We start from the raw sequence: 26,909 nt of genomic DNA, 5'->3' as shown, positions 1-26,909 counted from the left end.
GGATACTCCGCCCCAAAATGAAAATTTTGTCATTATTCACTTTCCCCTATGTCGTTCCAAACCCGTAAAAGCTTTGATATTTTATAAACCCGCTAAGATATTTTGGATGAAAACCGGGAGGCTTTTTACTGTCCTATTGACTGCCAAGTAAGTTACATTTTCAAGGTCCAGAAAAGTATGAAAAGCACCGTCAGAATAGTCCATCTGCTATCAGTGGTTCAACCGTAACATTATGAAGTGATGACAATACTTTTTGTACACAAATAAAACAAAATGAATGACTTAATTCAACAATTTGTCTCCTCTGTGTCACTCCACATCAGCATTGGGAAGTCATGGCCTAGTGGTTAGAGAGTTTGACTCCAATCCCTAAGGTTGTCGGTTTGAGTCTTGGGCTGGCAATACCACGACTTAGGTGTCCTTGAGCAAGGCACTGAACCCCCAACTGCTTCCCGGGCGCCGCAGCATAAATGGCTGCCCACTGCTCCGGGTGTGTGTTCATGTTGTGTGTTTTGTATGGATTAAATGCAAAGCACGAATTCTGAGTATGGGTCACCATACTTGGCTGTATGTCACTTTCATAGCACCCTTTTGGAGAATCTGAGAATCTGTCAGCCGCACCACAAGGCTAAGTTTTCTATGATTATGAAAGAATGGGTTGCTATCAGTCAGGATTTGGCCCAGAAGTTGATTGATAGCATGCCCAGTCGAATTGCAGAGGTCCTGAAAAAGAAGGGCCAACACTGCAAATACTGACTCTTTGCATAAATGTCATGTAATTGTCGATAAAAGCCTCTGAAACGTATGAAGTGCTTGTAATTATATTTCAGTACATCACAGAAACTACTGAAACAAAGATCTAAAAGCAGTTTAGCAGCAAACTTTTTGAAAACTAATATTTATGTAATTCTCAAAACTTTTGGCCACGACTGTACAGTATATTTACGCTTTAATTTGAAGAGCGTAATCGGCCAGCGTACTTCATAAATATCTAAAATTGTGTTCCGAAGATGAACTAAGCTTTGTGTAATTAATGATTAAAGACAAAATTTTCATTTTTGGGCGGAGTATCCCTTTAACAAAAGGCCTAATCAAAATATAATAATGTAATTCCTTGGCATATATCAAGTTCAAAAGTGTGTGTGTTTTTTTTGTTTTTTTTACTCCATCCATATGGATTGTCTGCCATTATGACATTTTAGATTTTATTTGTATTTGTATTTGTTCCCCAATTTGACTAAGATCAACTTTGCACTATGCACACCATGTAAAAATTCTTAAAAGCTTTTTAATATGCTAAGTTATTCACATCAGACTTCAGCTTATGTGGCATGAAGATGCCATCTCATTTACTAGATGATAGGTAACAGACAGACACTGGTCAAAATATTGTAAAATCCTGGAAACACTTGCATACACTGATGTATACCTTTCATGTATTGAAGTTGGACAACAGTAACAACATTAATTGTTACTCAATTAAGTTAATCAATCAGCTAAATAAGCAACGTTGATGCTTTTTGTAAATTATAATTAATAGTTTTTATGTATTTAGATACATTTTTTTCATGGACCACAGATTTGACAGTATTTTTTTTTTTAAATCACAAAGTCACAAATTGGACTGTACACTACTGTCAAATGGTCTCAGTAAGATATTTCTTTAAAGAAATAAATACCTTTATTCAGCGATAATTCAATAAATTGATCAAAAGCAACACAAGTATTTTAGATTGTTCTATAAAGGTCTATTTCAAATAAATGACGTTCTTTTGAACTTCAAAATCATCAGAGAAGCCCTAAAAAAATGTAAATGTTGAAACATGAATAATAAAATAAATTTTTCTTGTTCCCTCAGAGATCATCCAGATTTGGTGCTTTATGTGACACTGAAGAAAAATTCAGCTTTGCCATCACAGGAATGAATAACATTTGAGTATATATTAAAACAGAAAAGAGTTATCTAAAATTGTACTGTATTGCACAATACTACTGTTTTTTAATTGTATTTTTGATCTAATAAATGTGGCCTTGGTGAACATAAGAGACCTCTTTAAGGATTGGATTTGATGGTGCTGAGGGATTCTTTAAAGCACAGTTGAGCTGGATAAGCAGGATATAAGAATGAGTGAGCGTATGGCCAACTGACCTGTCTCTAACGAGATTGTTAAAGCTGTCTTAAGTAAGCCTAGATTACAGAGCGTTTTCATAAAGTATCAGACATGAGGAGTACACTCAAACCTGTTGATTAAACCATTATTGGATTTTGGGCCCTTTCATTTTGGGGAAGCTGAAATCAGAACGAATTTGAACGAGATACAACTATTTGAAAATATTTAAATATTTAAACAATTTAAATATTGAGAAAATCGCATTTATAGTTTTCAAAATGAATTTCTTAGCAATGCATATTACTAATCAAAAATTAAGTTTTGATATATTTACAGGAAGAAATGTACAAAATATCTTCATGGAACAAGATATTTACTTAATATCCTAATGATTTTTGACATAAAAGAAAAATCTAGAATTTTGACCCGTACTATTGCAAACATACCCATGCTACTTATGACTGGTTTTATGGCCCAGGGTCACACACACACACACACTCACACACTCACACACACACACACACACATATATATATATATATATATATATATATATATATATATACATACATACATACATATTTACCCTATTTATCGTTATATGTATTATTTCACATTAATAGCCTGCAAATATTCAAGGCAGAAAATATGCAGTTGAATAAGTGAGCTCCATTATTGTAAATACTGCTCTCAAAGGTGTATGTTGGCATTTTACAGTGTTACAGTGCCATCTGTTGGTCAGAAGCAAAGAAATTTCAATATTCGCAACCATAGTAGCCAAATAATAATAATAAATAACTAAATAAAGATCAGCTAGGAATGACCTGTTTGCATTGGCTTACTTTTTGCGTGCATGTGTGTGAGAAGTTGGTTTTTCACTCAGTATGTGCCGTCAACTGTAAACATAATTTCTTTAGCCATGGCCTAGTTATCAGACAATGTTTACAATAACTCAGTTTACGATAAATCAGGATAGTTTCACGTATGTATTTTCTGTAATCGGACAATGCTAAAGAATCGACCTCTGTTCGGATTTTCGAAGTTAAAAGTTAACTCACTGAATTAAATTAACTTACTGAGGTGAGGACGCGCGTGGAAGAGACGCTTCCTCGTTGGTTGTGCTCCATTATGCGCGGAAACGGGAACGCGCATAGATTTGGGAGCCTAGGAAATTGGCAACATATTAATTGTCCCTTCTGGACAATTAATAATACAATAAGAAAACATAATTATTGTTATTTTCTTCATTCCGCAAGAGGATTGGTGGATTCATTCATAAATTTAATTTCTTAATCAAATTATATTTCTTATGTCTCGAAATAAATCCGCTAATCTGTTGGTATTCTCAGTGCAAATACATTGCTGCTTAAGGCGGAAGGCCTAGTTTATGAAAACAGGAAGATTAATGAAAAAGCTTTATTATTTATTAAAATAATATGTAGTACTGTTGTAACTAATTTACGAACAACCACTGAGCCATAACTGCAGTAAATAGTTTATTTTCTGACCAGAAAAATAGACAAGAAATACGTGTATACTGTACACACATTCTTACTGATACTCTGACATATATAACAAGTTTAATACACCGAGTTACATTCAACCCTCATTGCATCAAAAAATCCCATACACCGAAAGTAGATGACATTTTGTAAACTCAAAATATTTGAGTTTCAAAGAACACAGACCTCACTGACAAAATATACATTCATAATGAATGAATAACTCCAATGTAAATGCAGACATGAGAGGCTATTTCTTCACAAAGCTGATATTTTGATGGACGCCTCTTTAAAAGCCCCTTCACTTATGATAACCTGGACTTGATGAAGCACCTGAAATGTACAAACAGCCACTAAACCGTAACTGTGACCACAACACTTCTTCAGACTCTTTCTCTCTTCATTCCAGTTAGTGTGCATGGTCACTTCAGTCTTCCTAAGGTTTCCACGTGATGAAGATGGAAAGCAGCGAGTTCCAGCAATGACAAGTCGATCATCAACCCATCACTGAGACATTCAGAGTTTATACTGTGCTTGGATGCCCTTATCAAATGAGCCTGGAAAATCTGGCTGTAAACCCTAAAAGGTATGAATTAGGGACAAGATCCATTCCTAGTCAAATGGATCATAAAAGAGTCATGTGAGACACTGGGTTGGTAGGAGGAGAATAGAAGAAAAAAAAAGTTACTCGGTTGAGGGTGGAAAATAGGGCTGCACAATTAATCAAATTAAAAACAAAATAGCGAAATTGGCTTATCAAGTTACGAAGGCTATGCGATGCACATTTCAGAGTGAAGTGCGGCACTGTTTTCTTTTACATGTGAATTGGTTAAAAATAAGTGCTGCTTCCCATAAACTCATTTCTGCAATCTGTTGATGAGCATTGTGCAATAACAAAACATGCATCGACCATCTTCACAAACTGGTAACGAGAAGCTGGATGTTGTCAACAAAAAAGAAGCTTTAAAGGCTCCCTGCAGCTGATGGTTTAAACTAAGAAATTAAGACAGCCATAGACATTAGTACTGTAGTTTTACAGTTGTGATCTAAAACAAAGTTAAGTATTTATTTAAATAGACCATTCTGTATTTTACAGTTATTGTATTATTTTCCATTTAGCAATACAAAAAATAAAAATGTTAATAATATTAATCATGATTTTATACTGATACATAATGGCCGATTTTTTGGGCAGATTTTGTAGTCCTACAAACAAGCACAGAAAACCTGGAGGTAAAATATAATTTAATTGTTATAATTTAAAATTTATAGTTTAATTTAAAATCAATTTTTATCAGGGAAAAACAAATTGCAATTCGATTTTTTCCAAGATCATGCAGCCTTTTCCTTTAAAAAAAAATAATAATGAAATAAAAATTTTAAATTGAACTCGACATTTTTATTAATTTTTTTTTCTCAAATGGTGCAGCCCTAGTGAAAAACTGTGGCATTCTGTGGACCTCCATCCAATGAAGAAAAACATTATCCCTTCTTACCACCAAGTGGTGCTGTTGTTATTATTTCAGGGCGGATTAATGCATTCAGTCCGAAACTGAGGCACATAAAGAGGAATGCTGTGAGATGCATTGGAATCGACGGCTGTGGATTTTTTGCCTTCTAGAAGAGACTTGGCGTCCACCTTCATTTCATTATTTTCCTGTTCAGTCTGGGTTTCCGCAATCTCCTCTTCATCTTCTTCCTCCTGCTCTTCGTTCACCTCGAGGTAGTAGAGGTCTTTGGCTACACCTGTGCTTTCTGGTGCTTCATAATCTTGATCTGATGTTTCTGAGAACTCTTCCACAGAGTTATAGGAGCTGGAATGGTGGGGATTGGCGCTGTCAGAGCACACATGGTTCTCCAGGTCCCAGAGTCCCCCAGGGAAAGAGCCAGAAATGTCTGAGTTGTTGGCAGAGAAGTTGCCTTCGTCACTGGAGCTGCTCAGACTCTCCTGCTGCTTTCGAAGGAGACTGGGCTGATCGGAGAGGAGAACGTTCGAGTACGTCACCGAGGACTGGCCTGATGTTTCTGGAGTAGCAGCAGCAGTGGAAGCCTCCAGAGACAGAGGTTCAGAGGAGTCTGCTAGAAGGGCAGAATCTGTAGCTGTTTCGTCTCCAGATTTATAAATGGGTACTTCATTGTCTTTTTCATGTTCAAGCGAAACAGGATGAGTTTTCTCAATGATTTCCACCTCACAGATGCTCTCAGAGACTAGCAGCAGTGGACAGGCAGTGAGACCCTCTGGGTGAGGGAACAGGTTCTCTATGGTGTCAATCTGCAAGGAGAAGGTAATAGATATGTTGTGGAAAAATACTAACCAACATGTACTGAATGTGTTAAAACTTTCACCTCCCAGCAGAGCATGCAGCATATGTTTTTACCCATATATCACGTACATGATTAAATGTCTTTTATTTTTCAATTAAACAATGCTCCTCTATTTGAATCTGGAATGGATCTACTTCATTTTTAGGCCACACTGACCTGCCTGAAGTCCATTCCTTTGGCCCAGGAACATTTGTTGGGGTTTGGAACATCCTTCCACATGAGTTTTCTCATCCTGTAAGAAATATGAACCGGTCAAGCACTGTTTGCAAGCCAAAGCTCTTCTAAACAAATATTCAGGTGGATTTTTGACGTGATTTTTGATGAGAAAGGACAACAGGGGATGGACTTTCTTTACTAGAACTATAGACTTTTTTGTTTCATGAAGTTAAATGAGGTTTTATTTACAAAGTTCGGGAGGAGCACAATCAGATAATCATCCAATCTGGCACAGGTTCATCTTGTTTAGCTAACCATCTTAACTAGCACAACTAGTGTGTGTATATATCCAGCCTTCCTACCTCCTGGCCTACGACAGTTTTTCGGCATCCCTCCTCCACCCTAACTCCTCACTTCTAATCTATTTTTATCCCAAATTAGGGATAGGGGGAGTTCTTTAGGTTTGTGCTATGCTCCGGGCCCGGACCCCTCCCCCAGGACAGCACGCCAAAATATGCTTACTATTCACTTTCAGATTAGATGTAAGGGTGAACTCGTGATCTGATGGACTGGAGTAGTGGATTAGAAAATGTTAATTTTGCTGTTAACTATTGCTTAATCAAAACCTAGAATAGATTCAGATTTCATCACCCACATTGTAAATTCCAAACCCTCAAATAAATTTGCCCTTTTGCCACTCCTTACGAGAGCAAGAGCTTTTTTGTGGTACACAATGTCACAATATTACCTGAGAATCAAGTCTGAGCAGATGATAAAGTTAATTTATTTCTTACCTTAATAATTATGTCTGGCAGAACTTGTGAAATATTTTCCCTCAAGCAAACTACTCTATTGTTAGGAATGAGCATTATTGCAATTTATGAGCATTGCATACTATAAACCAGTGGATGTATTTTATATCTGACATTCATTGCTACCAAAAATCCCATGCCTTACTTTATTTCAAACAACTGGCCTTACAAAATCAATATATATTGTAGCTTCCAAAAACATCTTAAAAAGGTAATCCAGGTTCTGTAGATAAACAGAAGGTCTGTACATTTTCCAATAATTGTTTCCTTCAGGCCATCGTTAGCCTTGGGTTTATTCTCTAGATTAACCCATTTTCCACTGGTACAGCAGAGACCTCCAGTTTTAATGTGAACAAATAACAGCTAAAAGCATTTAAACTCCTTTGACAGACAAAACATAATGGTACACAAACTATATTTATTTTGTCTGGAAGAGGATAGTAAGTCTTACTGGTTTTGTGACATCAGAAGAGTGACAAACAGCACCACTGACAGGAACGCAATGATCAGTAGGAGTATGTATGCTGCAGGGTCACCCCTAGTAGCTGGATGATGAAACCAAAGAAAAACACATTTTTCTATCAGATCCATATGATGTTCATTGACTATATTTGCAAAATGTGTAAAAACCCACCAGTGTATCGCACTGACTCCCCTTCACCATCCACAAACACTGGATACAAGGTGAACTCTTCTGAGCCATAAAAACGACCTGTACAAAAACAAATTACACTGTCAAAAAGATCATTTACACTGCTAAGGATAAACCCTTTGTTATTTCTGTCATGTACCGATATGCAAATATGGGGAATATGTGAAGAATATCAAGTAAAAACATCATACGGCAAAGGGAGAGATCTCTTGATGCGGACTGAACTCTGACCCACTGCAGCCTCTCAGTCAAAGACACGTCCTGTTCAGGGTCTTTTTTCAGGTCTAGCCATTCGATGACAAATGACTGAGGCACTGAATTATCAGATAACAGGCTCCAGGAAAGATACACACAGCTAGAATTTGCAACTGCGCTGAATGAACGTATACATCTTCCTAGAAAAGGAAAGAAGGACATGATTAATTCATAGATATCAGGGAATCTATGTCATTTCTATGTGAACAACACTTAGGGTTCAGGAACAGATAATAACAAGCAGGAACAAAATATCAAAGTACCTTTCTGTTATTATGTTTCATTGAATATGTGTAATAACTAAATCAAATCTCCATCCCAAACAACCCCTTCACCAAACAAACAACACCAAGCTTCTATCAAAACAATTTCCAGGACAAACTAGGGCTTGATGAGTTAAAGGACCATCAACAGGCACATAAATAGACAGGTTTTGTTTGAACGCAAACAAATGAAAACATTGATAACATTAGACTGCATTAGACTGAAGTGAAAGAATTTCACGTGATGTTACAGGAAGGGGATGAAGCAAGTCAGCTCACGTTTGGGTTGATGCAACAACGTCATGTTTCGATTCCGTGTTGAGATGCCCAAAGCATTGCGAGACATTATGGTGACTGTGTGCGCTTCCTTCCTCCACTGGAATGAGTGAAACTGAGCCAATGTGGTTTCGTTTGACCACACGGCTCTCCCCGAGGCCTGGTGTTCAATCACCAGACCCTCCACACAACTATATGGATCTCCTGCTAGGACAGGCTGCTGAAAGTGAAACATTCAAGCTCAAACTTTTTACATCTTATACTTTATACTTATTTTGTTGCTAGAGTAAATCAATCAAGTCAGTCTTTACCAACCTTAATAATAAGAGTGACGTTTGTCACATGTCTAACAGGATCCTGTTGTATAACACGCCAGAAGTCTGGTCCCATCTCTGGTGCTGAAACCACACACCATACAGTCATGATTATCTCTTATGCTCAAAAAGGTATATTAAAAAAGGTTTGGGATATGGGCTGGGATATAGGGATACATTTTCAAAAATGTTATACTCGTCAAGGCTTCATTTATTTGATCAAACATGCAGTAAAAAGAGGAACACTGCATATTCCAATTTAAAATAACATGATCCTTGAAAAATCATTCTAATATGCTGATTTGGTGCTCAAGAAACATTATTTATTATTAATCTTATAAATGTATTTATTTATTTATTCCATTTTTAACGCTATGCCAGCATCAAGGCTATTTTCATGGCTGTGTATACATGTGTATACACAGTATACAATTAACAAAAAGTTATAAAAAACATTTCAGATCTACACTGTGCTACTTAATATTTACCAATATAGTAATATAATACTTAATATTTCATAACATAATAACTGCAAATTGGCAAAAAAAAAAGTTTTACATTATTAAATAGATATTTATATAAATAATAAACAAATTTAATAAATGTCAGTTAGAATGTAAGCATTTTCCATTCAGTAAGCAAGATTCTTTTTTACCCTTTTTCTTCATTTAGATAGTATAATCATAGAAAGTAAGGAAACGATTCGATTGGAGAGAGAGGAATGGTATCCGGAAAAGCTGTAACTTGAATTTGGATCGGACAAGTCGCTATTGCGCCATATGGAGTTCTATGACTTTCTAGAAACTTAAGATAAGGGACAGATCTTTCTTATCTGTTATTTGGAACTTCTGACTACAAACTTCCATTTAAGTCTTCTCTCTGCTTAGAAAAAGGTGTGGCAAATTCCTACAACTCTGTAACATATTGTAACAGACAAAAAAAAAAAACACCTTGAATGACTCTGATTATAATATCCTGTAATGGTGATGACAATCTGCTAGCAACGGTTACTTCAAAAGCATGAGCTCTGGCACAAGCAGGCAGCTCTGCACTAATATAAAGATAATACAAATGGTATTACAAGCACATACTGATCTTCACCGCAGCAGTTATGTTCCAGCTCACATTCCTACAGTGATACGCAGGTGATATGTGGTGCAATTTCCATTAATCAAGACTTTCTAGTGCAATTTTGTTCAATTCAAAACATCCCTACGATGGAGACAAAGTAAATACAATTACGCAGAGGCATTTATATGATTACAATGCACTACAAATTAAACTCTGAAGCTCCGGAAGCTACATATGAACTAGTTTAGTCACTTCAGTAACTCATATTTAGGATGTCTGTATGTTTAATATAATTAAATGTAAGAAATTTAGATTTTCTGAAGGGCAAGTTTTAAAAACAATGTAAGTTTAATATATGTGTTTATAATTATTTGAAATTGTTATCAGCCCTCTTGTAAACATTACATCTATTTCATTCTCATCAAGTTCCCACAAATTATAAAGTTACTCATCATGACTCACAGACACACAGATGGATATTATGAAGCAGGTGTGTGTTCAGAATAAGAATGAAGACTCACGATGGCTTTTAAGGTCCAGACGAAAGAATTATTTCTTTTGATTTTTTTCACCTGCATATTCTTTTTAGCAGTTAGTTTGGTCTGGCTTCATTGATTTAGATTTTGTTTTATGCTGCTGTCATATATATATATATATATATATATATATATATATATATATATATATATATATATATATATATATATATATATATATATATATATATATATATATATATATATAGACAAAGTACTGTGGGTTTCTTCATAAACGTTGCTTACATAATTTTCTTGTGATCGCCACATAATAAAAGCTGGTTATTTAATATATTATTAAAGAGTCAACCATATCGCTCTAAACATGTTTTCAATTTCATATAACTAAAAAAATATGCAAAATGATGCATGCATCTAAGGGCTTCTGGAATATATAGGCTAAGTAATAGTAGAACAGCTTATATTGATAATGTTACCTTTCCTGTTGTAAACAGCTGAAGTGTAACCCTTACTCCAGTCACTCCAGTATCCAGAGCCATTCAGTCTTCTACAGCGAACTTCTACTTTGAACTGAACACAGGACTCTGCAAGCTGAACCTCTGCCAGTGGTTCCAGAAGAGGACCGATTACCTGTAAGGGACATAACACTCATCTGTAAATGCCACAGAAAATTGCAGACCTCATACCCGAGTACTGAGTGTAACCATCTTCCTATCTAAAAGGGATAAATTGAAAATGAAGTGCTATGAAGTTTAGTGGGCACAGTAAGAGGAACAGATTTTAATTTAGGATCAATTTAGCTTGTCATTTCAATTTCCAGCATCTCAATTATACAGATAAACAAATCAGACCACAGTAATTAATTGCCTGCCCTCTGTGATTAAACATTATGCATGAAAAGATTAACTTAAATATATTTTATTCAGCTTTCTGGTTTCATTGTCCCCCTGAGACCCCAGCTTCCAGAAACTTCTTCCTACCTTCCACTGTGTATTTGCCATCTCACGCAAAGCCACGAAGCGCAGCTCGTACTGCATGTCGTATACTGGCAAATTGGGGCGTCTCCAGCTTACACTCAAGGTTTTATTTGGCAAAGTGGTTGCTTCCAGATCTGAGGGAGGATCTGGTTTCACTGAAAAAATAAACACAGGGGAAACTCTTATTCAAGAGAACATTGTTTTTGCTTTCAAAACATTTCACAGTGATAAATATTTAGAAATTAATACTTTCATTCAGCAAGGCCATATTAAATTCATCTAAATTGAATGCAAATTAATGGTGTTCCTTAGAACTTTCTATTCGAAGAATCCTGCAAAAAAAAAAAATATCCTATTCCTCCAAAACAATAGTCTTTAACTGTGAAAATACAGTAATAAGAAATGCTTCTTGAGCACCAACTCAACATATTAAAATGATTTCTGACGGATCATGTGACACTGAAGACTAAAGTAAAACAAAATGTATTAAAATAAAAAAATAAAAATTGTAATAATACTTCATAATATTACTGTTTTACTATATTTTTGGTCCAATAAATCCAGCCTGAATGAGCATAAGAGACTCATACAAATTCCAAACTTTTAAACAGTAGTGTATGTTTATAGATATGTTTAATTATAGTTACTTCTACTGTATATTCAGAAGTCGACAGAATTCCAAATGGATTTCCAAATGGAATGCTGCTGAAAATTTTTTGGAACTCACCATAGTCAATGGGTGCAACGTAGACAGGAATTGACCTCACTTTTCCATGCCCTCCTTCCACTTCCAACCAAATTTTGTAGCAGGAGTACAGACTAAGGTTTCTTAAAGTGCACTCCCTGGGGTCTCCTGCTGCAGATGGACACTCCATGTTTTCTTCATCTTCTTTGCTGCCCTCCATCTCTGGTATGGTCTCACACATTGATGTATATTGTCTACAACAAAAAGTAATATCTTTACCATCTTTGAAATAAACAATCTGGCTGGAATAGAAATAGATGAACTGTGATTGTGTTCACACCTGTAAAGTAGTCTGACTTGTGCCCAAGTGATCTTATTCCACTTACAGCTCATGGTGTCCACCTCTGAATTCTTGCTCTGGCAGGTAAAATCTGCTTTAAACATCCCTGAAAAAAAGAGACAATTCTATTTTTATTTTATTTTTAAGAAAGCAACATTTTATTAAATTTCTGTCCTCCATAATTTAGAGCTTACCTTTTGTGTATATTTTGGCATAGGCGATGATGCACTTGAACCTCTCTCCCCACTGGTGGCAGCACATCAGAGTATCAAACCCTGGTTCATCTACTGTCACAGTGACTGCGCTAACCTGATCGTTGATTACCCTGTACTGGCTTTCTGGAATCTTCACCTGCCCGTTAAGCATCCACACAGCTTTACTAGCACTCCAGCTGCGGTTGTGGAAGACGGCGTAAACCGTGACCTTTGACCCTGGTGTTGTGAAGATTTCAGCAGGGATGTAACTGACTTTAAGAGCAGAGAAAGATAGAGAAAAATTTAAAACAGGTGTTTTTTGCAGTAAACATGCAAATAAATAAACCAGACTTAAAGGGTTAGTTGACACCAAAATAAAAATTCTGTCATTTATTTCTCACCCTCATCTCTTTCCAAAACCATAAGACCTAGACCTCCATTCAACTTCGGAACACAAATAAAGCTTTTTTATGAAATCAGAGAGCTTTTAGACCCTGCATAGACAGCAATGCAACTATCACGTTCAAAGCCCAGAAAAGTAGTAGGGACACTGTTAAAATAGCCCATGTGACATAAGTGTTTCAAGTTACGTTAGTAGTTATGTTGCTGTCTATCCAGGGTCAGAAAGCTCTCGGATTTCATCAAAAAAAATCTTAATTTGTATCCCTTTAAGAATAGTATGTGGCATATCAGCAAGTCAGCGAATCTCGACAACATGTCTGGTTAAATTTTTTTCCCAAAACATAATTATATTGCATCAGGAAAATTAAGCCTATTTTTGTACCATTAAGATTTATTTATACATTGTGAACTTAAAAGCTAAGCATATTTATCCCAAAATTAAAAATAGCATAATACAGCTGAAAATTTAACATTTTTCATTCTTAATCGTTTATTTATATCTTTAATTCTCATAATTATTCTTAATTATAATTTTCATTAGATTTTCAACACTGTACTGTAATACAGTAGTTTTTACTGTATTGTACTGAAATTACTGCAGTAAAATGTCTCTAACATGCACTAAAAGTACAACAAATATTACTAATATACAACTTTAAATCTGAAATGTTATAATAATAATAATACTGGATTGCAGTAACAACACATATGCTTGAAATAATAAAAATACAATGCACAAAAAATATTTTTGTTTTCTTTCAGGATAAAATATGACTTAGACATGCTTCTGACTGGTGTTGAGATTCACCCTTGTATTGATTTTTATTTACCCCCGATCCCATCTTGGTCCCTTGCAGCGAAAAGAAAGTAGGTTTATTGCAATGCTAGTGAACAACCTGAAGCTTAGTTGCTATGGATACTTGCGCAGCATGGATTCTGGAAATATACAACCAAACTAGCATATCAGAAAAACTATGTAAGATCCTCCTTGAAAAAGCTTACAAACACATACAAAATGACAGGTGGTACATGAGTCATGCATCAAAGTAGGAAAACAGAGACAGAATCAAGTCTCTCGTGATGTTAAATCAAGCTGAAACTGTTGAAACATTAACTAATATGCAGACAGCCCAAATTGCAGCTACCTGTAAGTGCAGCATTAGTTGGAAGCAGTATTTTAAACTGGCTAAAATAAGAGTATAAATAAGCACCCACCTGATTAGTGTCAGTATTCAGATAAGATAATAAATAAAACTCTATTCTACGATGGGAGAGTGTTTATATGATATGGTTTATCAAAAAAATCTCATTTTATATAATTTTATACTAAATATCCACTACAGATAGATATAGTGCTCACATTCAACTTCTATCAATTTAAGGATCTTTTATTGGCCTGAGACTGAACATGATGCCAAGCGAAAGACTTTTATTATGCAAACTGGTGTTCCGTTTGAATTATGAAGGCTTTTAAAGGCGTCATATGATGCGATTTAAATTTTTCCTTTCTCTTTGGAGTGTTAGAAGCTATTGGTGCATGAAGAAGATCTGTAAAGTTGCAAAGACTAAAGTCTCAAATCCAAAGAGATATTATTTATCAAAGTTCAGACTCTGCCATGATTGCCTAAAACAGCTTGTTCAAACACGCCCCCACGTCTACATCACTGTGTGGAAATATTTGCGTAATGGCGCCCAAATGTTCACACAAAGAAAGAAGGCGTGGTTTCAGTAACTGCAGTTATTTGAAGCAGCCATGTCAGGGAGATGCTGTGTGTATCTAGCAAAAGCACTTTATTTGGTCTTTTGAAAGTAGATTCATTTAGGAATCTTTAAGATTACTTACAACAGAAAAGTTTAAGTATTTGCTACTGACTGTTCAAATTCGGATAGATGTAGTGTGACCATATGCGCCGTTCATACGGGACACTTCCCAGCCAGGATTTTAATAATGCCTAAAACATCCAGAGCAGTTTGACCAATAACATGCAGGTATTGTACACAATCGACTAATCATGGGGCTGCGTTTGAGAAGGTGAGATCTAGAGGGAATGATCAAAGCTATGTAAATAGGCGCACGTGTTTGTTTGTTCGATTGACTTGAAGCGTCACTGTGCACAAAAAAAAAACAAAAAAACAAAGTGCGCCACAATGCTTCAAGTCAAACGAACGAACAAACACATGAAAGCGATTCGAAAGCATAAGGAGCCATCTGCTCTGCTCTTTATAGCTCTAATGAATGTTACACAATGATCAGCCTGCACAGTGCAAATATGTATATGCAAATATATATCCAAAGCATGTCAACATATTCTGTTACACCAAATACACAAAATAATGATCTTTAAAAAAGCATAATTTAACAACAACAAAAAATGTTTACAAGGAGGAATCTAAAGCTCATTGATAAACCTCATAATCATTTACAATACATTCAATACTCTATTGTCATCTAAGAATGAATCTAAATATTTTATTATATTTTTATATTTTGGTAATTATGGGCATTGGCTATTTATGTAAATGTGTGCACAACCCCTATTGTACAGTGTAGATCTGGTTTAAAAGTATTAAGTATAACATATACTGTACATTGCAAATAAAATGTTTGACCTTGGTAACCAAGCAAATGGCATATTAATGCTTCCTCAAAACATTAGAAAACTGACTGTTTAGCACTGCCATTAATTCAGAAAATGAACAGTGTATTGGATGCATCTTCTAGAGGACAAATCAAACAGTTATTGTGAGTGCACAGCAACAAGCCAAAGCACCATACAGATGCAGAGTAGCAAAGTATATACAGTATGAATGTAATTATCCAATGTCAAACTCTTAAAGCGGAGGCTTAGAGAATACAATGGATCTCCCTGAAAGAGAAATATAACTGGAACAGCAAAAGCACTCATTTGCATGAAGTTTCATGTACACTTAAAGCCGCTTTTAGACTGAATGATGTTAGGTTAAATGTGTCCACCTGTGCACTCTATTGTTGAGAACAGAAGGCCATGGGAACATGAGCATAACAGGCAGCAATATTTTGAGAACCTTACATAAATGTCATTATTTGCATATATTTACTTATTCACTATACCTTACGAGTCATTAAATGGGAGGAGGTCTTTGACTCTGGAACTAAATGAATTCATTGACTAGATGTACAAGCATACCACATAAACAGAATTGGTACGCACAATTCATGTATTGCAGATCCTTACCATCCAGTGTGAGACTAAAGGGTTGGCTCCATTCACTCCAGTAGTTGATGTGGCTTTGGCAGCGCACTTGAACCATGTATCTAATCCCAGAACTGAGCTCATTCTGAGAGACCCAGGAACGACCTTTAACCTTCACCACCTAAAAGAGCCATGTTTCAAACAGATTCATTCAAACTGTGTAGGTTAAACAAATAACTATTGCTCACAGAAGATGCGAGTAATAGTCAAAATATTTTTATAAAGGTCAATTATAAAACCCTTTCACATTTTCACAATCATATGGGAAAATCTGCAGAAACTTGGTCATTTAAATATGTCAGATTCATTTAACTAAGATTTAACATTCATTAAAATGTATTCATATTCATAGTTTTTTTGGATACATACTTTTAGATATATGAAGACTACATTGATATTTACATTATTCTGTAAACCCTTTTAGATTGATATGTACAAATCAAATCAATACAAATAAGAAAAAAAAGTGTTCATATGTAAAAGGGTTTAAATTTTAGATGCTGTCAATTTGTTTAAATTTTATATTTTAGAGTCTGTCCAAATATACAAAAATGTATGGGAGTGAAAAATCACACTTCTGACAAAAATGCTAAATGAGATCATTGGATAAAGATCTGGTAAAAGGTTCATTTAAATCCCTTTAATCATCAACCATGCAAGAGCTTATGCATCTGTGGCATTTTCTGGGAGCCTGTTATACAGTAGCTCTCACAAATATTACTTTGTAATGTTATTACGAAACATTCATCACACCAACAAATGAGTTCAATTACGGTACCTTCCACTGCTGAAGCGAGGAATTGGATGTGTATCGGATCTCATAGTTTATGGCATCACTGTTAGGTTGTGCATCACTCCATTTGAATATTACTTCGCCTTCAGTCGTCACATCATAATGCAGATTAACAGGTGGCTCTGGTCTTCCTGTGAAAGGAGGATAAGTACAAAATATTTATATATACCTGTAATCGTGATAGACCATAATGACCATGTAAGGGCAACAACAGCTCTATGTCTAGAGATCCCAAAAGTAAGACACAGTCTCATAACGATAAGTCGTCTCAGAATTTTTTTGATGATCTTTATGAGATGTTGTTTCTGACATTTCGCCATTCATGAGAGTGTCTTCAACGGCTGTTGGGTGGGGCACGTGTAAAAATGCGGTGGATGGTGTGAATATGGCAAAAATCACCAATGTAACATCTTGACATGATCACAGGGGAATCCCCATTCTTGAAGACTGGCAAAACATCTTTAGCAAATGGAAAACAAAGCCAGATGCCTGCAATGAAATGTATTCATTCTACAAAGGTCCGATGGCGAACCATTATCTGGCGAAGTATTATCTTCACAACGTAAAGCAATTTGCTTTATTTTAATAAAAGCAATGCCATTAATACTAATCTGTTGAGGCAGTCTTTTTTAACAGACTTACATTATCTTTCAAAACCCCAACCTCAATGACACTAACACATTATAGAATAAATGGCTTTCCCTGCTGTTGCAGTTAATACAAATAGGCTTACACTGATTGGACTTTTTATTTACTGTCATTTAGTTTCGCCTTTTCCAACAAGCCTTCAATAGCCGCGTTTCCACTGTCAGGCTAAAACCGAGCGTGCTAGTGTGTGCCAGGGACAGCGCACGCTGTCAAATAAATGACAGCGTTTCCACTGTCACTTCCGGGGCTTGATCGTGACTCGTTGGTGCTTCCTCGGGGCCAAAGGCCAGGGTTTTTCGGCCTGACGAAAACCTTGAGCCAAAGCGGGCCAGCTGAGGCTAGAGGAGTGGTTATGAAAAAGGGCGGAGTTTCTCCACGTCTGGAGAGCGGCAGCACCGCGGATCATTTCAGAAAGCGGAGTTATAACACCAGCATTAAAAACTTTTAAAATAAGTTGAGCTCAAAACTCACTTTCAGTCAGCAGTGTTTTTGTGTGTTTGAAATAACCTGATCCGATGTGGATTATAATCACTAAACAAGGCAGAAATATTTATAAGCGATGTACAGTAAAAGACTGTGCAAGCTAAACATTAACGTTACCATAGTAAACATGGTAAATGCAACCACTTGGAGAAATCAGACGTCAGCTTCTTATTCTCTATCACAATCGTGTATTTATTTAGTAACTTATATATCTGTCATAAGTCTCGTCTCGAGAGTTTAGCTCCACGCAGCCTATCATAAAAACATAATAATGTTTTTTGTTCGGGAGCTTTTATAAAAATAGAAATATTATCATTCATTCTAAATGTGACGCACAGGCTAACGTTACTGTGGCTACAAATAAACAGAAACAGACTCGACTGAATAAGCAGGCTATTTTCATAAGCGTTAAAGATAAATAAATAAAATAGAAATAAACTTATTTCTGTGTGATTAATTTTGAGTCCTGATAAATTCATTCATTATGATCAATGTATCACTTATTCTATAGTAAAACATTGATGCTTTTGAATTTGAATATTTAACAAAGTATGCAAACAAACTGACACTTTTATCATGTTCGTTTTGTGATCGCGCTAGTTCCAGTGACTTATTTCTCATTAGTTTTTTGATAGCTTATCTTTGTCGGTGAAATGATGGGGTTGCGTGACGTTGTTCCCGAGAGGCGTGTAAAGGGCGGGTTTTAGTGAAGCGCAGTGGAGTTTCAGGCTCGACTGTGGAAACGCCGTGCTATTCTGGCCTCGGTGCTACAGGTACGAGGCTATTAGCCCTGCCCAGCCCGTTTTGAGCCCTGGCTCGCACTGGCCTGACAGTGGAAATGCGGCTAATGTACTTCAAAGAAAAGAAGGAAGTGAAAATGTCAGAATAAGTAAATGATGACAGCGTCTTAATTTATTTAATGAGTATCCCTTTAATCTCACTAATCTTACTAAAATGTTAAAATCTTGCTTTGTTAAAAAAAAATTTTTTGCACCTTTACAATGACTAAAAAAGAAATTGACTTAAGGTTTGGACCTGGTGAGTGGTTTAACCATGCCATTGTGAAATTCCATTTCAATCCACTGCCTGGAAAAACACTTGAGAGACAGATGTGTATTCTTTAGCCTCCAGTTCCAAAGAACAAACACACCCTAATAAAACACCTGTTGCCCTAGCATCAGTCTCCATGAACACACGGGCTAGAGTCATCTATTTACAGGTTACTGTGAAGATTAATTTTAGTTCAGTTTTCTTCACAAAAAATAATTTTGTTTAAAAAATAACATGCGACATGCTGTATGATCAGTCATTTATGCAAATGTATCATCGCAATATTTCACATTGGTCAGTAAATGAAGGAAACTTATGATTATCATAAACAACATACAAAATGTTTGGCCTTTTCTACTTGAGTTATCAAACTAAAACAACAGTTTAACTCAGTCAACAACACTTTAAATCAATCATGAACAAATTTTTTTTAGCAGTTTTCCTGAGAAAGGTTTGTGTCCTGAGACCATGTTTAAGACCTGTGAGTAATACAATAGGAAATAACAAAATCTGCAGTACATTTATGCCAAAAGGAAACTCAGCGTTTCTAAGAATTTTACATCCCTCAAAGTAAACATGGACAGGAATGAAGGAAATGAAATAGCTGCACTTTGATAACATAAGACTAACTAAATCAGCATTATTTGTAGAACTGTTCTGGAACTCGCTTACCATTCAGTCAGCCGAAGCTAAGCAATCAGATTCCAGTTTTTACTTAATGATTTTTACAATGACAGAGCATTAGAATGACAGAACAACAGATAGAACAACAGACAGACTGACAGATTAGATCGAATGATAGATATAACGATAAAATGACAGACAGACACACAGACATATAGATAGATAGACCAGAGATAAAGCTTTAAATAAAACTGTAAATCATAATGCAGTTCTTACGCAGATGATGTGTGCTGACTTGCATCTTGGGTGACACTGCAGTACTCCCATTTAAAGATATACTGATGTTCAATGAGGCAGTTGCATCATTGCCATGAAGAGAAATGGAGCACATGGCAGTATCTTCCCCGGCACACTGAGCAGCATGGTTTGCTTCATCTAAAATAACATTCATCTGTACACTAAAATTAAAAAAGTCAACATTAAATAATTTAAAAAAATGTAAAATTCATATTACATTACATTATTATACATAACAGTAGATCAAGCCTCTAAGAAACTAATGCAAACAAAAATATTTATCATTTGGTGTCGTCATATACAGCAGAGAAAACGTAAATAATATTAATTAAATAATAAAGATATTTTAAAAGTTGGTCATTAATAATATAGTATACAGTCTAGATGCATTATATCATCTACTTAATCCTCACAAATAGACACAAGAGCCAATTAGCAGTCTGTGGAGAGCAGAATGAAAACAGAGGACTCACACTAATTGAGGTCTAACAGTGAGCAGGCTTGCAGTGGCTGCTGCTCTGTGGCTTTTTGCATTACAAATTAAATTTGTCCGTTCACCTTCAAGCCAGCACAGGATGTCCAAACAGTTTCCTGAAATGAGATTGCATTCCCTTGTTAGCTTCTCATCACAGCCTATTGCAATTAGAAAACCTCAAGAAATAACATCTGCAAATTATTCCTCGTTTCATGGTGTGCAAATAACATGAAATATACAAAACACACTGCTTTGACTCAACATAAAAAATCAATTATTCATAGTCTAGTTAAAATTCTGTGAGGATTGTTTTTAAGTTCAAACTTGCACCATTTGAAGGGTCCAATAAAAGTAGAAGGGGAATTTTTTTTTTCTTTAATTTTATGATTTTTTTATAATGTTAGGGGGAAAAAATAACCATCCATCTCTGAGTATTTGTAGTGATTCCATTTTTGTTTTTGCTATCCACTTTACACTTTAATAGGATTGCAAACCTTAACTTATTTTGCATTTTATACATTTATTTGTAGTAAATTTGTATTTATTTAATTATTGTCCTGAGGCCTACCGTAGAGAAAAGAAAGTAATAAGAATTGATTAGCATGTAATGGCACCCATCTACTTGTCTGGAGAGGTCGATCCTCTTAGTTTCTCTGGTTCACAGCTGTAGCTAAGACCTCTTCAACTAACAGATAAGGTCATCTAATGCAAAAACAAACAAAACTGCTCCTTTGAGACCTTAAAATGGCAAGACTGAGTCATAAATTGCCTTTCATTTATTTTGGACACCACTGTTCAAAAGTTGCGAGTTATGTGATTTTTAATGTTTTTGAAAGAAGTCTCTAATGCTCACCAAGTCTGCATTTATTTCATCATAAACAACAGTAATAATGTGAACTATTATTACAATTTAAAATCATTGTTTTCCTTTTGAATAAAACTGTGCTTTACATGACTTCATTTTGAAAATGTCATTCCAAAAGCAATGATTGTAATATCACACAGAAAGGGTGGGTGATTTACTTGAGAATTCTGGTTTTGTAGCATTTTGCAGCTGACACTGTCCTACAGGTGGGTGATCTGAAAGACCATCGTCAAGTGTCTGAGCAAAGGGCTCACAACACAGCAGAGCCTTCCACTTCAGGTCTTCATAAACCCCTCCCCTGCCATCAGAAGGACTTAAAGCAGCAAGACCTGGAACACAAGGATCTCAATGTGAGTGACACGGATTTGCAACACTATTCAAATTTCACAGTGGGAAATAAAAACTCTAGGGACACAGACCTTACATATAAAAGAAAAATCTATTGACAGATTCAATTCTCAGAAGTGCTCAGAACTGACCGTTCATCTGAAAGCTACTCAAGGACGACAATACTGTGTACGACTGCAACATAAGCAAGCCATCATACAGTGCATTTTCAAACAAAGATTTAGTGCTTCTGAGTGAAAAAGTATGTGCTTACTCAAGAAAATCTTAACATTTCAATTTAGTTTTAAATAAAGAGTACAGTTAATTTATTAGATGTAGTGTGTTAACTTTCTGCACCACTAGATTTGACACATGATGGAATTGCAAAAATAATGACTATTTTGAAAGTTTCCCAAACACTCTCCCAACATCCACTGGTTGTAAGACAGATGCCCCCAAATAAATGCCAATAGTTGTGTTACTGTGTCAGGCTGGCCAGGATGATCAAAAAGAGCAATAGTGACACAGTATTTGCATTTTATATAAAATGCTATGCTCACATTTTTCCCTGCATACTATGCTAGGATAAATATATTTGGCATCAAAATGTATATATTTCTGGCCAAATTATTTTTGTGATAAATGGCTGATATTACTATTTTCCTAAATCAATTAACTAAAAATAAAATCAATATCAATAATTCAATCATTTCAATCATTTTCAATACAGGCATCACAACAATATATCTTATGGTTCAAGATGAAATATAGATATACATTTTGAGATTTTCTAAAGATTATAGCATTGTTATCAAATTATGTTTTAAAGAGAACTTTTTAGTTATTGTGTTGAAGTGTTAGGTGATGGAAAAAGTAATCAAAATGTAAATATGTAAAATGCATATTCACAGTTTGTTATATAAACACTGGTCAAAACTAATAATTTTTCTTTTAATTACCAATATCATCCGATAATCGATGTGGGGCCCAGGGCCCATGCCCTTTCTCATCTGTACATCTCTCTATATGTGAGGGGGGTGACCGTTAAACGTTTATAGTCTGATTCATGATGTGGGTGTAATCACCACCCTCCTACACCCCTCATTTTCAATCTACCTCTCTCTCTCACTACCTCTCTGTCTTCTTCTATCTCTCTGTCCATTCATCTGCCTCCTGCACTCTGTGCGCTCAACCATAACCCACACTAATGCATCTCTGAGGTGGCCAGAGGGACTGCTGACAGCTGGTGGGTATCCAGCATGCTATGTAGGTCTTTGCCTCGACAGCAAATAGGAAATGGGAAACAATGAAAAGACACTAGATACAGAATTTGAATGAAAACAGGAAGTGTAATTTTAGTTTAATGCATCGACGACTCACCTTGTGAAATGGTAATGAAATTCACAAGAAGAGCAAGCATGATAAACAGAGACCTGCGGGAAAGAGAGGACATCTGTAAAATGGTTCAGTATGGATATGACTCACTATCTTCTTCCACAATGGAATAATCAAATCTCCAAGCTCAAACAGCGTGACAGCGTTTAGTTTACTCATTATATGACAAAACCCCATTCCAGTGCCAAGTCAAAAGCACTTCTGTTGATGTTGTTTTTTTGTTGTTGTTATTGTTTTAAATGCTTCGAGCTAAATTAACTAGATTTTACGTTCTTATTAAATTCTGAATGGAGCCTACAGTATATAACATCAGCATCACAATGCTAGCTTGTTGCTATTGTTTAGTATGATTTAAATAGAAATACTTTTTATTAAGGCAGTGGCTAAATAGCAATAGAGGCCATTTACACTATTTTTCACTAAGTAAAAATAGCATATTTTCTTAGCGATGGATGCTATTTACTCTAAGTGAACATAGCAGTATTTTTTTTAGTGATATGCTATTTATTCTAAGAGCAAATAGCTATAGATTCTATTTTTATTATGTTAAAATAGCAGGATTTCCTGCTATTTATACTACTTAATGCAAATGGTGGCAATTATCTGCACCTCAGTATTGTAGTACATTACAAAACAGTATGCAATAATAATGTATTCATTGAAAATGTATTTAAAATTGTATTTTAAATAAAATTATTAAATGGATGTCCCCGTACTGGGACAATAAAGCCCTGCCTACACTACATCTACTCTATATCTTTTTTATTGAAAAACTTTAGCTGACGATTGAAAGCCATCTTTTGTAATCCCAATCACAAGTTGGTGGGTCGAGTTAGTGTTAATTCCCTCTGCCAACAAGGCGGGGTTTATTAATATGGAATTTTTGTTTTCATTTGAATTTTAGTTTGCGTTTTTGTAATTTTATGTGCTTGATTTTTTTTATGCGTTCATGTACTCTACTAAAAAGCTTCTGGTCCCCAGTCACTTTCATAGTGTAGAAAAAATTGTATGGAAGAAGACAAAAAGTCATGGAGGTTTAGAACAACTTGAGGGAGAGTAAAGGATGACAGTTTTCAGTTTGGGGTGAACTACCCCTCTAAATGTCCAGTCCTGATGGTTACTGGTAAACAAACTTGGTTTGCTGTCTTTTAATGTATTATTTTGTTTTACAGCTGTTTTAATTTGCCTATTGTTGGTACAGTGTTGTAAAGTATTTTGGTCAGCTGCGGTTGTATTTAAACTGTGATATGCAAATTAAATACTGTACTATATTGTATTTTCAATAGAAAAGTTTAAGTAAGATTGCTTAAAACCACACTGCATGCCTCTACCCATCAAGCTACATAGTTTGGAAAACGTTAAGAAAAGGAAGTTAGGAAATTGTATCATCGAACTCATCTCTTAAAGGACTTTTGTCTTTCTTAACATCAAGATTTCAAGAAATAGGCAATGTTGTGCAATACTGTGCACTGTGTGCAAGGTTACTTGGCTAGTTGTACATATTCCACACCAAAATGATCAAATTACTCACAGAAATACAAATTCCATCTCATTAGAAAATTAATGAATCACTTTGAAAGCAACAGTCAAGCTAAAATCAAGCCCTAATAAAATCTAGTTAGAGATACTTACATCATTTCATATGATTTTGACCATCATTTCTCTTCTTGATGGAGTGATGGAGTATAAGAGAGGAATGGCCTCTTTGTGGGAAGATAGACAAATTAGATTTAAACTTAAACACTGAAGAAGATGAAGAAGACATGAATAGTTTTACTCTCTTAAGGGATGCAGAAGTCATTCCTGAGTCACTTAATGGAAAATAAAGCAGGCAAAAATTTTCTGGCACACATAAAAATTTTCAGGGAGTAATATGACACCGGCTTCAAGTGAATTACCCTGCTCTGACTATATTTGCTTTTGATTCCCTGGCTTACACTCTCTGACGAAACAAGTCACTTTTATTGTACAAGGCATTAACATGCATGACTGCATCCCTCATGCTTTCCATGTCCTCAGTTCCTGGATGTACTGAAATGCTAGATCAAATTAACAAAGTGCAACACTGTTTTGATTGTGTGCCTGCACAAACATGTTAACGACAGCAACACCCATGTTTAGCATTTCCTGGCATTTTATTCCAAACATTATTGTGAAATCTAAAGCCTGTTTTGCCACCATGTTGCGATGAGTCAGAACACAAGTGACCTAATGAACAAAGTAAATGCATTAAAAAAAATAACAATGCTTCATAACCTGCAAATAAAACACTACAGGCCCCATAATGCAATGCTTTCTAAACCATCTGTTAGAGCCACCTGGAGTTGCTGCTGAACCAAACATGATATAAGATAATCTGACATAAAACCAGGTCATATGTGAATATGCAGTGAGAAAAGGCAAGTGGCCATTCACTTCAGTAAAGTCTTTTTTCCAGGAAGGCTCTTGTAAACATCTCATATATTCATGTAAAGTCCCCTATCAAATATCAAAAACACTTTCATGATGTCCAATTTTGGGTCAACGACATAAAACCGAATGCTAACCAAAATGAATATTAGATCGGGCGAAATACTAGAACATCTCAAAGCTGATACATTCAGTGTGTTGCTTGCTTTGATTATTGCAATGAGGAGGGAAAACTGTTATATTGTGAAGCCACTCAATGGAAAACAGTCCAGATGTTCTGGGATAGGTCTTATGTTTAACCTATGTGTGAATTAAATGGTGCAGAACTAGTAAATGTTGAAAAAAATAAACAAACAATGAATGTTAACCCATAAATGACTGATTTAAAGTGACACAACGGTGATAATGCTCTAAAGCAGAGGTGTCCAAACTCGTTCCTGGAGGACCGGTGTCCTGCAGAATTTAGCTCCAACATACCTTATCACACCTGCCTGGAAGCTTCTAGTATGCCTAGTAAGAACTTAATTAGCTGGTTCAGGTGTGTTTAATTAGGTAGATCAGAGCTAAACTTTTCTGGACACTGGTCCTCCAGGACAAAATTTGGACAGCCTTGCTCTAAAGGGATTTGAACCCAAAATCATTTAAATGAATTCTAATTAGAGGATTAAGAATTTATCAGTGTATCAGAGTAAATAATCAACTGGAATAATTCCTCTTCTCATTTACTACATAGTCAAATGCCATGCCACATCCAACAGATTTTCTCTACTTGATGGGTTCCTTTCAAAACCTGGTTCTGAGAAAATAACACCACATTCAAGTTGGAGAGAAGACCTATTATAGCACATCTGGATGTTTCCATTGAGTGGCTTCAGTGTATCAATGTTTCCCTCCTCACTGCAATAGTCAAAGTGAGCAACACATTGAATGCATCAGCTTTGAGATGTTGCTATTCTGTTAATATTCATTTTGGTGGTGTTGACACAAAAATTAAGCATTATGAATAAAATAATCAAATGTAAAAAATGTATTTCCACTGTGGTATGCAAGCTTCTGGTATAGCATTCACAAACTCTTTCTGTCATATATTACATTATATTATAATACAGTAGCTATATTTTATATATTATAAACTAGTAAAAATAACATTTTAATGTATTAAGTTAAACCATACATTGTAATTATGAGCTCCAGAAGCTCTAGTACATAGCTGTAGTGTAAAAGTTATTCGTACAATATTCCTTTGTACTGTCATGTAACACTTCCTCAAGATTACATTTTGTGCTTGATTTTCTCATAATTTCCATACACTGTGCTGCACCAGAAGTTCTGTGGCCAATGCCATCTCTTGTCTCGTATGGGTTAATAAAACGGTCAAACAATTAAGCTGTAAGCATATTGCATTTCTACTGCATTTATTTGTAACGTCCAATATTACACTGGTAACTTTTTCCCCATCAAATCCTCAGTTCACTCCA

The 26,909-nt window shown here is 35.5% G+C and overlaps 1 protein-coding gene across 3 annotated transcripts in view; it reads right to left on the bottom strand.

Moving 5' to 3' along the window:
* Positions 1-4,953: 4,953 nt before the first annotated feature.
* The window catches only part of lepr (leptin receptor), a 45,843-nt gene continuing 23,887 nt past the window's right edge, over positions 4,954-26,909 (bottom strand). For 2 of the 3 annotated variants that reach the window (XM_059571014.1, XM_059571013.1), the window contains exons 2-20: positions 24,655-24,725; positions 23,008-23,060; positions 21,459-21,629; positions 20,434-20,551; positions 19,940-20,121; positions 16,844-16,989; positions 16,048-16,186; positions 12,431-12,703; positions 12,237-12,342; positions 11,939-12,150; positions 11,215-11,366; positions 10,711-10,864; positions 8,668-8,750; positions 8,356-8,572; positions 7,750-7,953; positions 7,541-7,618; positions 7,358-7,451; positions 6,095-6,170; positions 4,955-5,885 (exon numbers count right to left, since the gene is read on the bottom strand). In XM_059571014.1, coding sequence (XP_059426997.1) covers positions 5,136-5,885; positions 6,095-6,170; positions 7,358-7,451; positions 7,541-7,618; positions 7,750-7,953; positions 8,356-8,572; positions 8,668-8,750; positions 10,711-10,864; positions 11,215-11,366; positions 11,939-12,150; positions 12,237-12,342; positions 12,431-12,703; positions 16,048-16,186; positions 16,844-16,989; positions 19,940-20,121; positions 20,434-20,551; positions 21,459-21,629; positions 23,008-23,060; positions 24,655-24,659 — 3,213 coding nt within the window. In that variant the 5' untranslated portion in view covers positions 24,660-24,725 and the 3' untranslated portion in view covers positions 4,955-5,135. Of the gene's footprint in view, positions 5,886-6,094; positions 6,171-7,357; positions 7,452-7,540; positions 7,619-7,749; positions 7,954-8,355; positions 8,573-8,667; positions 8,751-10,710; positions 10,865-11,214; positions 11,367-11,938; positions 12,151-12,236; positions 12,343-12,430; positions 12,704-16,047; positions 16,187-16,843; positions 16,990-19,939; positions 20,122-20,433; positions 20,552-21,458; positions 21,630-23,007; positions 23,061-24,654; positions 24,726-26,909 lie in introns of all 3 variants that reach the window. The other variant, XM_059571015.1, reaches the window with a different exon arrangement.

The sequence above is a fragment of the Carassius carassius genome, chromosome 17 (genome assembly GCF_963082965.1).
Source record: "Carassius carassius chromosome 17, fCarCar2.1, whole genome shotgun sequence".
NCBI lineage: Eukaryota > Metazoa > Chordata > Actinopteri > Cypriniformes > Cyprinidae > Carassius > Carassius carassius.
This window is presented reverse-complemented; position numbering and strand designations above follow the sequence as displayed.